The 17,229-nt window shown below is 37.5% G+C and overlaps 1 protein-coding gene across 1 annotated transcript in view; it reads right to left on the reverse strand.

Moving 5' to 3' along the window:
* Window positions 1–17,229, reverse strand: part of PDSS2 (decaprenyl diphosphate synthase subunit 2) — a 117,443-nt gene that overhangs the window by 21,133 nt on the left and 79,081 nt on the right. Inside the window, exon 4 of the mRNA XM_074150787.1 lies at window positions 5,012–5,086. Coding sequence (XP_074006888.1) covers window positions 5,012–5,086 — 75 coding nt within the window. The remainder of the gene's footprint in view (window positions 1–5,011; window positions 5,087–17,229) is intronic.

Raw genomic sequence — 17,229 nt, forward strand, 5'->3', positions numbered from 1 at the left:
AAGTCTGAACCAACCACTCATATCAAACTTTAGTTCAGTTCTCAATGGGCAAATAATCCACAGAAACACACAGGAATATTTTTAAATAGCATTTTAAAGTTTTAAATTAGGTAGTTCAAGAACTTGCATTTTACATAAATAAAATCCAATGCAACTACAAATCTCTCCACCAGTAGCCAAGTATCTTGCACATGGTTCACATAAGCCTTCAACAGATGTATTTCTGCTTGCTGAACATGACAGGGCATGTTTTATTGGTCTACTAATACATGTCATCACTGCTTTTGAAAAAACAGGGGGTCTGCAAATGGGTCAATAAAACATGCCACTGACTACCTAATACTTTTATTGTGATACTGTAAAAGAATTAACACAAGATTATAAAAAAGTTTGAAAAATTATAATAAATTTAAATATCTCTCCACATCTGTTACTTTTAAATCTCTCTGGAAAAGCTTAGTATTTAAAAGAACAAAAGCAGAAAACAAATAGCATTGGCCTTCTTTCTAGCTGTGCTTTTTTTTTCCCCTCTGACACATTTACCCACTCTTTTCACAGATGCTCTTTACTCAAATTCCATATTTTATCCTTCCCTTTTGTCTTGCAACATTTGCTTAAAAAAAAAGTGAAAGCTCTGACTGCTGCCCTGCTAAAAGGTTGCTTACATGACCCAAAATACATTTGATTTACCTCCTATGGTAAAATTTATAAGCAAATCCTTTACTTACAACATAGACTCATAGAAGTCTAGTTGAAGGACACACGCAGTATCCAAAACATTACTCCTCAAAGCAGGACTGGTGACTAAACATTAAACAAGAACTGTTACAACTCACTGCATGTAGCCTGTATTTTGCTGGAAAAAAACCCAGTTATTTTCACTTAAAAACCTGATATTGTTCTAAAATAAATACCTGTTAATTCACTATTTGGTACAATGAGTACTTGCCAATAATGTATTTCTTTTTTCAACTTGTTTTACATATTAGTTACACACAATTTTCACACAAGTGCATTGAAAATTTCAAAAATACCTGACAGCTCTTCCAGCCATCAGTGGAACATGTTGGAAACGGTCTCGTCTTCCATAACAGTCCCATTCTGACACTAAAAATGAGTTTTGGTAATGCACATTTAGCATCAGCTAGATATTCTGGAGGTGAGGAAAAAAGCAGCCCAGGGCAGCTTCCTGTGAAAATCCACAATATTTTAAGATTACAAGAACGGTCTGGCAGGTAAAGCAGAAGAACCAACACGCTCAAGTCCTGCTCTTGATTCTGCTATTTGTCCTTGAGCTTCCCTGTCTCTCTCATCCCAGTGAACTGCCAGGGATGTCAAAGCATTCTTCATTAATATTTGCTAAATGATCTGGGATATTAAGATAGAAGGTTTCTAAAAGTGCAACAGTATTCTGTGAGTTAGCAAAGGTTTTAGAAGCCTTCAGTCTCCTAAAAGTACCACGATCATGACTGAGGGCCAGATTAGACAGCTTTCATCTTTGCACTCACTGAAGGCACCATTTTTTACTCCCAAATTAGACCTAGATTTTGGGAAGAAAGACAGGAACTGGGAAGCGTGTCCTTCACTTACAGCGTTTTGAGTTGCGAGGGGATTTAGCACACAAAGCTGCAAAGGTTTATCACATCACCCCTTTCTGCTCCAGCTTACTGTCCAAAATATTAGCTTAAGCCACTAATGCAGTGCCTTAAACCACGGCAGCTATTTGCTGCTTTGAACGTTGAGTGGCAGCCCTAACCTTCAGGCTGTCTTTGCAACCAAAACCTACACTTTGTAGTTTGGATTGTCACTTCAAATAAAGATGAAAAGTTAAATATTATCTTTATTTTCCCTGTTTCACACAGATCTAATGACTCACTATGCAGACAAGATGAAGAATGACCAAACAGAACACACTAAAATGGGACGGCTGGAGGATTGCACGTGGTTTTACAGAGAAAAAAAAAATGTGGTAACGAGAGCCGTCAAATAATTAAATCCATTATATGTCTTCAGGAGTAAATAAGGTCAGTCTTGTTAGGTCAAATGATTCTTTCAATTTTCCTACTGGGTCATACAAATGAAGCAAACTGAAATTTTTTTTGGGTAAACATGAACTTAGGGTCTCAGAGGAGAAAGGTGAGTTCTTCAGAGTTATTTTTGTCTAAAGTAAAAGATAAAACCATCTACGTAGACATCTAGCAAAGCTCAAAACAACTTGGTGCTAAATTAGTCTATTTGCTGGTACTGAGGAGCTTTATAACAACTGCATTAAAGACATTTAACATATGAAGTAGTTTTTCTGCCTCAAAAAGGAAAAAAAAAAGAAAAGGTGAGAAGATATCCTTCTGCTTTTCCAAATTTCAGACATTCCCAGCAATGAAAATGCCATTACTAACATCCCGATGCCCTACTCTTAAAAAGAAATAAAGTGTGACATTTGAGATTTAGTTGCAGAGTAGGTTAAAGCATTTGTCTTACCTCTAGGAAACGTAGCTCACATTTTTGTTTCAGTCAAATTGCAATTAGGGATGGAGGCAAGACGCAGAAAGGATACAAATACGACAGACCAACAACTGACCTAGTCCATTTGGCATTCTTTGCTAAAGAGGTGCTAGGGACACGAATGGGACACTGCCTCAGAATAACACTGCGAGGAAAGCAGCAGGGATGTGTCTCATGCCACAGCACGGAGCCAAATTTGTCAGAGGACAAGATAAAAAAATAGTAATTAAAGTAGATCCCACACTTGTCTGTTCTAGGTCTCGTCAGAAGCCACGCACTACCCATTAAAAGGACTGAACTTCAGACACTGTCATGTAATTTTCGGTATCTGTTACGCCACCATACTAATTGTGCTTTGAGTTAACTGGGTTCCTCTTAGGAAGGGTATACTGTACCTTCAACTCTCCTTTGACAGAAAAAGGCACTGAAACAAAACAAGTCTTTGCTATTTGTAATTGGGCCAGGGGAGTGTAAACAGCGCGCAGCTGTGCTTAGTTTATCTCACACTTCCCTTGCAATCTACACATGTGGAGTGATTCAGTAATGCAACAGAAAATAAACAGAAAAAGAAAGACCAAAAAAAAGATTAAGACCTTCTGCAGTGGTAGGAACCCAAAAGAGCCCACAATATTTCTCATTTATACAGCAGCCACAGTTAAAATGCAGTTTCATTGCTGAGATGAACTTGTAGAGCTTTGCTTCTACACACAAAAGAGTAGTTGTTTAAAATGTGATACTTCTGGGATCTATCTGTATTTAGAAACCTGCCTGAATATAAAAAAAAATGTAAGGATTCTTTGCAAAAGTCTCAAAGATTTCATCTATTTTTAGCATGTAACCCTAAGCACAGTACTCGGGAGCAGCCCCGAAGGCTGCAGTCTGTTTATCCACGGGTTAAACTCATCAGGTGCAGAAGGATGGCCAAGTTCCCAACATTGCATTGCTGCCACGCTGCCACCCGGGGTCCCCCCCCCGCCGAGAGGTGCCAGAGGACATCTCTGCCATACTGCCTGGCGAGCCTGCGGCCCCAGGCGTCTCCCGAGCCTGGCATTATAGCTTTCCTGTTGGAGGCTCTCGCTTCCTCTGAGGGGAGAGCTCAGCTCATCAGCGTGACCACTTCCTACCTCACTGGTTTCAATCTAAACGAGAGGGATAAGCTTCAATGAGGTTAGTTTTAGTAACATGTCTTCGCTGCTGCAGAGCAGGAGAGACAGATACCGACCAGCAGAGCCACTGGGTGCAGCAGGACCAGCCACGGTTAGCTGATGGCTCATCCACAGCTTGACAGTCACTGCTTGCCCACTGCGGTTTGGCTGGTGCGGGGCCATCGGTGCAGGTATCTCCTGTAGCAATAACCCATGCGATCAGGGCTTCCACTAAGGTAGTAATGTTGCTACATATTACAACATGGCAATAGTAAACCAGAGTTGCAGTCTAAATACATAACGAATATAAATGAATTAATGTGCTTCTGCAATCTTCAAGCCATTTCACCTACTGAATATTAAGATTCAGGTCTCCGAGGCAAAGTAGGCATATGAGATAACGTCACTGTAAGCAAATCTACCTACCTCAGTGGATTTCAAGGTAGATATTCACATATACACCCCGCTCATCATTCCCATACAGTGAAAACTTGCTACCATAAAACCTGTAGAGGTCACGGTGACTTTAAATTATCAATTTTTTGCATGTGCTAAGATACTGTCATAGTAAATGAAAGAAAGAATTCTTTTTTGTTCCAACACCCTGCCCAAGCAAGCCTACTTCAAGAAGTGTCTCTACAAATTTCCTTAAATACTCCAATAAAGACAAAAAAACCTAGATCTAAATTTGACCAATTTTCATCACAATTCTTGCCAAAGAATAGCACAGGACATCCGTAATTGCCCTTGAAGAAATACAAGACTATTGTGTGTAGTATTGTGGCAGCCGCCGCCTTTGCCTACGCCGACTCCTGCAACGCGTGCATGGTGACTTCTGCTGGAGAAGAGCACGGTGCTACACTCCCACGGCTTCAGGACAAAACTCATGTTTATACTGTCAAAAGGTGAACACTCAGAAGGAGAAAGGACCTGATCTAAGTTTGGGATGAAGCATTTCGCAAACATCTTTAAGCTTGGAAATGAGAGATTTAAACATGAAAATATTAATGATGTTGACAACATTGTAATAAATGCCTCTAACAGAGCCCTGACTAGAAACCTCTGGAAGTGTTTGGAAAGCCCATAGCAAGACAAGTCTAGAGCTCCCGGTAATGACACATGATATCATTTTATTAAGCACTCATAGAAATAAAATAGTCCCTCCTTGAGCATTTCTAGAAACTTCCATCAGAATTCACAGGTGTCATAACGATGTTACTGCTGACACTCACTAGGACTGCTGCTAATTCTCTTCCTCCCTCTCCCTCCTCCTTTTAAACAGATGAGAAAGTCATCACATTTATTGTAGTCACACACTAATATCACCAAACTTCTTGGGTATGTAAAACTACTGAAATTCTTACCTCAGATGATTTTGAGTTTTCATAATATATACCTTGAACTAAGTCACCAATAGCACTTGAAATGAGTTCCACAACCTGTAAAAGAAAAGGAGAAAAAGCCTTACATCTTTATTACCAAATTTACTAACAAAGCTACTGCCAGATTTCCAGAGAGATAAATGGTCATAAATCTCCCTGCAGAAAGCTAGTTGTGAAAGGCTACAGGATTTACTGGGATATATCCTGCACAAGCACGAGTCTGCCTCTCCACTAAAACCTCTACTACAGTAACTCTTCTATCAAAGTTTTAAGTTAATATAAATGAAAAACAAGACTTTTTTTTTTCCTAAAGTGTGAACTATGGAGTGTATTCTCACAAGGACGTTCACAGAACTAATAAATCCCAGTTCATGAATATGAGACAGTACCTCATCTGGGCTTTGTTTTGTTTTGTTTTTTTCCTGCCAAGTAAATACCTCACAATACCTCTCATTGGGAGCTGTTAAAATTCTAATCTTCGTGGCTAATACAGAAAAGTCAGAATCCATAGAAAGGTAACCTTTCAAATGTGATCATTTGGTATTCGGGTGCCCTGGGAATGCACTGTGGATGTATTTAGTGCATGGCCTGAGGCTCAGCTGTACCACATACACTGAAAGTCTGCAACACGGGAATGTTTAAATCAGATTTATCAATCTGTATTATCTTCAGGGTTCAGACTTTTTATTTTATTCAAGCAAAGCCTAAAAATCTGAACTTGATCCAGAATGTAAAACAAGCAGTCCACGGTCTCCCTGGAACTACTGTACAATTTAAAGTCGTGCACACAAACTGTCTTAATTGGAACAAAATACTCAGATTTATTGTAAAATTAAATACAGGCATTTCAAATAAGCACACCTTAAGGCTACCCCTTTAGTTCCTCACAAAGTTTTAATTTCTTGAATGTTTAATTTCCTATGCATATGAGTTTATATCTGATCCCTCTTTATGCTTCCTACAATTCAACGCAGTTCTTATTGAATTAAAATATTTAGTTTCAATTTTTATCATTCTTGTAACTGAAGACAAGAAGTCAAATGATAAAACCCCTGACAGAAAGATACTTTAACATTTAGGCATACTTTATTTGATAATAAAAACACATTTGTATGCTAGTTTTGAGTACTAGCAGAAAGGTTGTATTTTTTTTTTTTAAACACTGTTTCATATACATATTCATATACACAGAGCAAGTGCTAACTTTAGAAATGGTGCTGATTAAAAGTCATGTTTTTTCTTGCAATGCATATGGGTTAATTTGCAAGACCTATAAAAACAGCCTTAAAAAAAAAAAAAAAAAAAAAGAAAGAAAAATCTTGTTGCCCTTTAGGAAACTAGATACCGAAGAAATATTGTAGCAATAAGAGCTGCAGAGGAACTGAAAGGACAATGATCCTACAGTGTTACCAGATGTGTTGAGTTATTTAAGTGGGGAACAGAGAAAATGACGAGCTTTTTTTTTTTCCACTCCCCCCTCTTTTTTTTTTTTTTTTTTTTTTTTTTTTAAGGTATCAGATAAGCCCTATTCCCAAATCCAGGAGGATTGAGTATCGCCAATAGGTCTATGAAAGTCTGTAACTAAATGCCCAGGATCAGATTGTATTACAGTTTATACAAGCAACATCCCAAGATTCTTCTGATGGCTAGGACACATAATACAGATCAATCACTCACTAAAAAATGTTATGGTTTGTGAAATGGCCTGAGCTCAGAGACCTACACTGGTAATACGAAGAGGAATTTACAAAGACACTGAGTCCTACTCTAAATGTCAAAGTGATAGTATGAACTTTTAACAATGCATCTGGCTCTGGATAACTAGACCTTTTCCTCTCTCGCCTGAAACTCTAGACTGAGCAGGACCCTGTTTTGGGGTTTCTTTTTTCCATCTCTCCTCTCTCTTTTTAGTGCAACTCTACTCTCAAAGGCAATTTTAACTGACTTAAAACTATCTTGGTGAAACATTTGTGAACAATTGTACCTCTTCCTCCTATAGTTTATAAAACACCTTAGGAGAATTACATATCCACTATTTAGAAGAATCCACATACTAAATACCATCAGGCCTTTAGTGACATATTGAACACTATATGTTAGCAAGAATTTAGTATTAATATTGCCTCCCTTCTTCCAAATGTCTCCTCTTTAAAAAAAAAAATAAAAAAAAAAAATTCTAAGGTAAATGCAAGGCCATACAGATCACTACCAGGAATGAAATTTCAGTTTCAAGAGCACAGTGGGATGCTTGCATAAGCCTCTGTTACTTCATCAACCCTTAATCCAATCTATGAAAAGCATCTGCTGCATAACGTCAGTGGCCTGGGGTCCTGAGCACTGGGGAAACCAACGAGAAATGAGGAAACCAGGTAATTTTCCTCTGTATCCAAAACTGACATAGAGGAAGAAAAATTATTACAGATTCAGTAGCATTCATGCAGTCAATGATACATTGACTAGTTCTTATGCAGCACTTTTCATCAGAAAATTTGAAAGCAATCAACATCCCCTGTGAAATTTATTCCTTCCTGTTTTATATAAGAGGAAAACAGTGATAGGGAACTGATTTTCCCTAAAATCATACGGTATGCCAGTGGAAGAGCAGAAAACAGTATCCAAGTCATCTCTCTTCTCACTGGTGCCTTTCTGCCTGACCAGGGCCCTGTTCCACTCGATGTTTCTGATAAGCAAGTTTGAAGAACAGGAAAGGTAGATGAAAAATCAAGTGCTCTCAACTGCTTTTCTTTCTTCTCATTTGAAGGTTGAGCTCCATTTTAAACAAGTTCAAAGATGGGGAAAGAGAAGAAAGGATTGCCAGAATCAGTGCTTGAAAACAGCGGTGTCTCAAAAGAGACCAAAGGCAGCCTATTCATAACCCCTCTTCCCACTGTCCTTCCGCTCCTCTACACATTTTTGAGAAGCCTGGTCCCTCTCAGGTACTCAAGATGAGCAGGAGTAACATCATATTGAGAGAAAACAAACTTCCAGTCTATTTTTCATTTTCCACTCTGCATCAGCATCTTCCAAAGCGCTGTGTTTTCTGCTCCCCTGGAGCATCTGCAGGGCTAAGAGCAGCCCAGGGGATGACCTGTTCTTTGCAGGTGATAGGTGAAATCACATGCAAATAATTTCACGCCCTTTAAACACATGTTCTTCAACAGTTCTGCCAGGGTTTGGGTTTTTTGTTTTTTGTTTGTTTTTTTTTTTCTCCTAAGGAGGTATTACTTCAACACCTTCTGCAAAGATGTGATCTCTTCTCCTTTTAAAAGGTCAACACAAAGGCCATCAATATACGATGAACATAGGGAAGAGATGGATTGTTAAAGCTAAAATCTCTCCAACTATTTAGGCAGTCTAAGTGTTTAACATGATGTAAATTCTGGACACAAGCACGTGATGCCTGATTCCATAGCAAGACAGAGCTCATGCTCTGACCTCTCTGATTTGTGCAAACATGAAATAGTCCAGAAGCCTGTGCTACGTTTCAATGCCAGAAGAGGTCTGTAGGTTTGAAGATCAGAAGCTTGGTGAAACTTTATTCACCCTTTTCTGCTACAGCAACTTAGTTGTCAAAAATGCACAGCTTTAGCCCTTCAAGGTTCTTTAAATCTACTTTGAATCTACTTTCCCAAACTCAGATTTTCTAAATATCAATTGAAGAAATAAAAGCAGTGGTAATTTTCTTAGCAGTTCAGAAAATTACTCGGGACGTTCAACTAACCACACATTGAATTTCCTCCCTCCTTCTCCTAAACTCAGACTTAATCTTTCAGGTAGCTTACTCGGGACCCACCTATAAGATATTTCAGGGTTCGGAATTCCCAAAGCACTCTGCGTACATGATGACACAGAAGAGGGCCATGTGTTCGCTGTCACGGGTACAGCAGCCCGGCTCTTGCCTACAGTTGACCACCCGAGGAAATCTAGCTCTGCCTGTAAAAAACAGCCATGTATTTTAATTGAAGTGAAACTTTAAAGCTAGAAGGTCTACAGGAAAACAGCAGAATACAAGACGTTTTGGTAGAACGCTTTCTTTGAAGTTAGAAGATAAGATTCAGACTCCTTCAAGCACAGTAAAAAGAATGGATTCTGAGCCCCACTCATCCTTCACAAGATTTCTCAACACCCTGGATGAAAAGAAGACATTGCTGCCATCAGTTTAGCAACTCAAGCACTTTGTTCCCTTTGCTTGTCTTTGAAATATTTTGTTTAAAGTTCACTGCAACATAACACTGCATATGTATTTTTTCCTGTTTCTCATGCTAGTTTAAAAAAAGGAATGAATTTGAGCTCCATTCAATGTGTGGTGGTTTTATTTGAAATTCAGCAGTTGAGATGGAATTGATTACACAGACCAGTATTTCAGAGTAGTAATACAGTGTCTCTAAACACTCCACCAGATATTTTCAAGAGGAGCATCAGGGAAAGGATGAAGCTCTTGCGGGAAGACAGGAAACAGCACTAGGAAGAACAGAGCAATGGATCTATCTTTGCTTCTCTCCCCAATTTCTATTTGACAAACATCCTTAGCTTTGCCAAATTCCTTTCAAGAAGGACCACAAGTAATTTCTTCCTTTCTTAGTCCTTCTCCTTCTGTCTCTTTGGGCTGCTGGTCTTGAAACAATATCCTTTCCTCACACAGCTGCTATGACAGACCCTACTCCATGCTGCTGATGCGTAGACTTGAAAACGTAGCAAGATTTCTCCATACAAGTAAAGAAGAAAAATTAGACAGTCAGGAAACATTAAATATACATATAAAAGTTTCTTCAACTAGCATTTGACTCCCTCTCTCCCCCCCCAAACAATTGTTAATTTTTGAAAATACTTCCACACCTAAAAATTCCATGGAAAGTTATTAAAATGAAATATTCTTCTGCATTTGGCACAGAAACATTGTAACACTAGGAAGCTAAAGACAAAACTCAGTAAACTGCTGAAATTGGATTTTGATTGTTCAATAATATCTAAAAAAGAAAGGAGCAAAAACTCCAAGGAGTTCCAAGAAAACTGGAATTCAATTTTCCTTCCTGGTAGTCTCCTTAAACATCATTAGTCATACAGGTAACTAAGTGTGCCAGCCTACAGATTTTTTTTTAATGTAATGTTTATTGAATCCTATTGGATTTACTATTTGGAAATACCTTGAACCTTACTATTTTTTTAAGCTGTCTCCTCTCTCTTAGTTGAAACACACAGGAAAGACTCCTCACAGTGATTTGCTTTCTAGCAAGTTTTAAATGCTCTCGGAAAACACATTTATGGTTTTCTTCAGTCTGTTAATGATGAATTAGTAGCAAAATATAATGTGCAATGTAAACACATCACCCAAACCCACTACTTGATAAAAAGGTACTTCATAGACAGAAAAAAATCCTTCAAAATAATCAGCTGCAGTCAATTTAAATATTGTTGGTATTGTCAAATATCTACCTTAAGGTTAGTCTACCTTAAGGATTTTCAACAGTGTTAAGTTACCCTTTTTATGCTGATGCAACACTATCCACAGAAGAGGTTTTCACTAGTATAAAGACTTTTAGTGCATAATTCAGTCATTTCCCTTAACGATAACTTAACCAACAGAAAGAATTTTTTCCCTTCCCTACCTCCACATGGTACCTTACACAGAGTACTAACATCTTTGTAGATCCAATGCAGCAGATCTGTGCACTGAAACACTCAACCACTGATGAGTGAGTCAGGTTAGAGAAGTATGTGATTTCTCCAGATTGACGCTTTTGGACAAGGTAATTTCATTACATATCTTTCTTCTATATAAAATGGTGAACAAAGAAGGCATCGCGACTACAGAGCTCTGCAGCTATAAAACCCTCCTCATCAATAAATGACACAGAAGACCATGGCTATAAAACACTATTCCTACTCATGCTGGTGCAAACAACCATTAAACTGGGATATGTTCACAAATGAATTGCGGATTAAACTGAATTTTAAAAATCTGACCAGCTCTGAGTAGACAGAAATTATACCTGCAAGCGGTATTAACTATTTTGCATAGACTGTATCCGAATAAATGTGAATCAGAAGTAATACCATTTAGCATCTGACAGATGGAATCAACTAAACGAAGCTTCAAATGTTTGTTAAACTATCAAATCAACAACCCACTGTACCAGGAGCAGCAGCAATCAGATCTAGACTCCACGTGAAATGCTGCTGAATTTCAAAACACTAATATTAACCACTACTTCCAGTCCATCCAAAGATTCGATCTTCTTGGTAGCCAACAAGATGTGAAATACTTCAGTGTTTTGTTTAAAAATACAATTAACTCATCTACATCACTGCTATAATTTTTTGCACTATACTGTATTATTGCACTGAAGCCACACCAGATGCAAAGGAACTTTTACTAAAAGTTTGACCCTGGGAAGGTTAAAGATGAGCTTTACTGCAGTGCAAAAAGAGGGAAGCATAACCTACCGCTCTATTTACAAGACACATATTTTAACCTCTCGTAGTAGTACAACTTGTGTAAACATTTGCTGGGAAGGAATGAAGAAGAGGGAGCCAAATTCTTCTCACTCCCACTGACAGGATGAGGCAATGGGCACAAATTATAACACAAAATTCCATCTGGACACATGAAAACACTTCATTGTGAGGGCATCAAACAGTGGAACAGGTTCCCCAAAGGGGTTGTGAAGGTTCCATCTGCGGAGATATTCAAAAGCCATCTGGACGTGGTCCTGGGCAACCTGCTGCTGCAGCTGACCCTGCTTCAGCAGAGGGTTTGGACTAGATTGTCTGAAGAGGTCCCCTCTAATCTCAACCATTCTGTGACACTAGCAGCTGGTGGAGGAGGATGACATGATTTCTAATACGCACATCTGCAGCACCAGTTAGAATAACTTTTCTCCTCTTAGAAATAATAAAGCCAAGGCTACAAAGCTGGTGCTAAATGCTCTCTTTGGGAAGGGTTAAGTTTACTGATTGTACTTGGAACAGATATACCTACTACAAATAGTTAAATTCTTGGGAGATTAAGAAACGTAATCCAGACAAATTTTAGATTCTTATCATTATTTCTAACAGCTTTGAATTGCAACTGAATCCTCAGAAAAATCTATTTTAACACTTCAGAAGTGTATCGTCTGATGAAGTTGTGCTCCAGGAGGACAGCTGACTAAATATTAAGCACTGTGACCTTCAGTCCTTCTGCAGTTTATTAACCACCTTATCATGAAAATCCACCTCTAGAACCAAATATGTCCTAAGATCCCACCCACCCAAAGATGGATGTTAATATGCATTAAGTCCTCACTCAAAAATATATTAAAAAGCTGTTTGAGAAAATATTGTTAAAACAGTATATCACCAGAAACAGATTTGATTGCTTTTCGTCCTACTAAGCACTCTCAATATGAATCGTATTATGTTTAAGAAACAGACTTCAAATAAAGCCAAGAAAACAGAACTTGTGATCTTCCACTGCTTCAGCTATAAAAAGAATGAAGTTGACATCACAAATATCACTTGTGGAGGACATCACCTTCTGCAACTTTATGAACATTAATTTTCATTTCACAATTTGTGTATGAACTAAAGCTATTTAGCAAAGAATCTCCCCATGATGATTATATTCATGGCTGTGAAAGAAAGAGCTGTAATGAACATCTCTGCTTCAAGAAACCCAGACAGCGGCAATGTCTACTCTAAGTAGGTAGTGAATGAAGCCACAGAACTGCTGGCTCTTGAGAGTCCTTTCTCACAGTGTGTGTTTCATGAGAATAAAACATCACATACCCACAAGTTTTCGTTACTTCAATTTCTTAGAATAAATTTTGTTTTCTTTTGAATATCCATTTCCTACATATTCTGGCAGAGATCAACATCTTGGATAGAGTTTCTTGTAACAGTTAAGGAAATATCAAATATAGCCACTTTTTAATGTTTGCCTCAAATCTTTGAAAGGCAATTTCTTCTTTGAAAAGTGGGGGGCTTGCTTTTTCTTAAAAAAATATAATAAGAACTCTTCTTCTATAATTTGGCCTTAACATCCAATGAAATTGATTTTTTTTATTATATGCATATATATACACACACGATATGCGTATATATATATATCAAAGCCTGCCAATATTTGCCATTTGTCTTCATCACTAGACGTCTGCCAATTCAGTGTCATATACATTGAGGGAGCAAACAGCAGAGGGACCGACACCACTACCCCAACTATCCAGAACGCATTTCCCAGGTATAGCGATTATCTTGAGATCTTAGATGACTTCTCACTTTCCTCTCAACAAAATCAGCTTTTTCTTCAGTTTCTTCCAATTAGTTTCCACTTTATTCTTCACTGGTGCTCAACTGTCATCTCTGAAAAGGCCCCTGTCTTTCACATAGAGACAGCATATTAGTATTTTCCAGATCATTCGGTTAATTAGAACGAGGCATACAGTAGTTCTATCAGAAAAAGAACTACTTAACCAGGCGTTAGAAGCAGCTGTGTGCTTTACCTCTGAGGAGGACAATACCTGGGATAAAGACATGTATTTGGTTCAGGAACTCAAGCAGTAAACATTGACTTTGGTCTGCTGGCCAGGCTGGAGAAGCATAAACACATGTCCGATTGGTGCTAGGAGGAAGACAAATTCAGATGCAAGTTGAGGAAATTGTTAGTAAGACAATTCAGAGGCAAGAACATTAAATGGACTTTGTGCAAACCAGTATGAAAATCATTAGTATTCCATTGAAAAATCATCAGAACTGAGTGGACAACTTTTTCTTGAGACTGTTACTTTCATCAGTCAAGCCAGCGTTGAGACAACCTCAAACACTCACAATTGTGTTCCTGATAGCTCCAAGCTTTCAAAATATTCTTGCAGTATATTTTTAGGAAAGAGCTTCAGTCTTAGACTTGATGATTCACAGTGATACCTATGACTACGTTTTTGATATCAGCCTCAAACTCAGTCCTTCCATGTTCTGCAGCCGTCATGCTGCTAACAAGGCACTGGTTATAAATCATATGTGTCCATAAGGAAGTGGTACAAATTACTTTTTTTTTCATTCTTTTTTTCAAAACCATTTTTTCATGCAGAAGTGGGAGGACAGAAAACAGACTGAAACCTAAACATAAAATTTTCCAGCAGTACCATGGCCAAGAACCACAGAAAAATAAACTCTTTCAATACAGACCTACACTTACCCCCGTGGAGTCTCGCTTTGGGAAAGCTTAACACAAGCATTAGCTTTAAAAAAAACAGTACAGGTGCAAAAGGCCACTAAGGTAAAGGATGAGACTTATTTGAGGAATGCACTGATTAAGAATCAAAACAAAGTTAAGTGGTTGTAATCTCAAAACTGATATTCACTGCAAAGCAACAGAACTCTTACAGATCAAAAAGGAGACTGTTTCTAACCTATTACCACAATTACAGATTGTCTAATTTTTAGAATTTCAATTAAATTAATAAGTTAATGTGTCACCTAATTCTCTAATTTAACTTCTCCAAAAGATTACTTTTCAAACATATAACCGCAGCCATTAAGGTAATGAAATTTTAAAAATATTTAATTATATTACCAGTTATAGACAGCAAAAGTGAAAAAAAAAAATCTGTAAAAGATTCAGAAAACTGAATGCTTCATTTGCTCAGGTATTATTTTAGGGGCTATAAATTTACTTCTTGAAAACAAAGGCAAATGATGCACTTGCCAAGGAACTGTTCCACTGACATAAACACAGAAAGGGGCAATGGGAAGAGCACAACGCAGTAATTAGGGGATTCACTACCATCATTCTACAATTTTATCATCATCACAAGAACTGCTACCTCTAAAGTCAGCAGAAACGCTAGAAAAATGTTTTAAGGCAGTAGTGTGGGAAAAATTTGATTACCAAGTATGATTCCAACAGATTTTCATCTTTTATCTGTAACATACAGGATTTTTCCCCCAATGCTTAAATACTTTCAGCAACTATTATAAAGAGCGTCTTTTTGCTACCAAAGGAAATTCACATGACTGTCAAGAAAACTTTATTAAAGAAACTTTCTTATTAAAAATCCAGTGTTTGAGAACATTGGGCAGAACAACCAATACATGTCCATTAAATGGACGTAAAGTTTGTTTGAATTACAATCTCTTATGTTTTACTTTAAGGTAAACTAAAACCAAATTTACCTCTCAGAAGTGGATGCAAATTAGTAAATTTTGGTGCACCGTAAAAATAATTATTAAAACAAATAACAGCTTTCTCAAGGATTCAATATTATGCATAAATCATAACGATGTATTTTTCAGTACTGAAAGCGTGTTTGCGTTCTCCAGCAGAATCTATGCTAAGTTGTATGCCAGTATCGAGTATGTATCTCAAGATTTTAAAATACAGAACTGCTTATTTAGAGTTGCCCAATCAAGAGCTTTATTCTATAACAATGCAATCACGATGGCTATGTTGTCTTATGTCATCTCATATTAGGTTAAAGGTTCAAAGACAATAGAATTCTTCCTTGGTTTTCTTGTCCCCCTTTACCCAGACAAAACAGTGTTCCTTTAGTGTACTTTTCCATAAATCAGTTCAGAGCTCTTTAAACTTGTATGTATTTTTCAGTAGTGTCTGGTTTTGAGGCATGCCCCTTTGGCACTCTAAAATACTAAATTAGAATAAAAATACTCACCAATATAGATACTGTCCTACTCCCTATCTAGTCCAGTACATCACCATCAAATGGCGCCTCAAGGGAAGGCACAGCAAGACAGACATGATAATGTGAAAAAGCTCTTTATCCTGCTCTCTAGAAAAAGTTTTGAAGGTTTTCTTCATTTTTCTTCTCTCAAGAACTCAACTTCAGTATCAAACTTCATAACACCTGTGTTTGTTAATCCAATCTTATCTCTGTCTCTTACCAAATTTATGCCTCAGTGTCACCTACCTGCCCTGTGGACTGGTCGTTTTAAAGGTACTTATCTCTAACAGCAGCTTGTATCGGGGAAGGAAAAGGAAGTAGGTAAGTGAGCAGAGGTGAAGAGTTAAGAATAATTAAAAATATATACAGAATCTGAAAACGGTTTTCTCATCAGCTTCAGTTTTCTGTGTTAACACTGTAACTGAGAGCAAACACATCTGGTTCTCACCTTTTCTCCATGATTTTTTCATCCTGCCTTCTCTGATCAATACAGCTACTGAATCTCAGAAGGAAAATTCAGGTTAAGGGTCTTCGTTTATTTTATGTAAAATATAGTGGAAATACACTTAGCGGGTATTTATTGTTAAGATTTTCCACCAAACAACAATGAATATAGCTCTTTCAAAATAACTTTCATTGCTCTGAAAATAACTCGCTTCAAAACTACATTTATCAAGAAGCTTCTACTCACAAAATGAAAAGCGCTGAAGGACAGTAATTTGGACCTATTAAAAGTCAGTGGCTGCTAATGACTGCCTTTACATAGGAAACAAGACATTTCTTTTTAAAAAGGATATTTCTTACAGGATTCTTGATGGTATGCACTCTCCATGTTCTTTAGAATAAGTTTTCAGTTTTGAAGAGAGGACCAGAAAACTGCCACTGATCCTAGGAATCATTTCTTTAGCCATTCCATGATTTTTTACTGTTTTAATACTTAAAATATTTTTTTAAAAGTTTATGTTCTTCTCTTGACATCACTCAGGAAAATAAAAAGCCTGATACGAGTGCTACCTTTCTAACATGACATTAAAAAAGTTAAAATTGTAGAGTCTAGCTGACTTGTTTATCAATTCTAAAAAAAATGTCAATTTACATCGAAAAAGCAACTGGCATAATTCCAGAAAGGGGATACTCTCCATATCCTTCACTGGTCAGCAAGGTACCAAGTCGCTCGAGTTCAAAACTAAGCCTTCCCCATAGGGCCACAAGTGATACCACTGAAGTAGAAACCATAGTTCAAGATAAGCAGTTCCTTTCGGAAGGACAGTGTACGTTCAGATTATTGCAACAGGAAGACTTAGCGAATAACTTGTTGATGTTTCTGCAAACACAAGGCCTATTTTGTAAACAACACATTTATGCCTTTAGGAATACATAAACTTAACATAAGGAAATGCATCCACTATATAAGTACTACATCTGTGCTACTGTTTATTTATAAACAAATAATGCTTAATAAAACAATGCTCTATAATGTGGTCTTCTGGCAGAGCTCTGCATTGACAGACAAGATTCTTAAATTCAGTTCCAAGCTTTCAGGCT

Source organism: Numenius arquata, chromosome 7, assembly GCF_964106895.1.
Source record: "Numenius arquata chromosome 7, bNumArq3.hap1.1, whole genome shotgun sequence".
NCBI classification, from domain to species: domain Eukaryota; kingdom Metazoa; phylum Chordata; class Aves; order Charadriiformes; family Scolopacidae; genus Numenius; species Numenius arquata.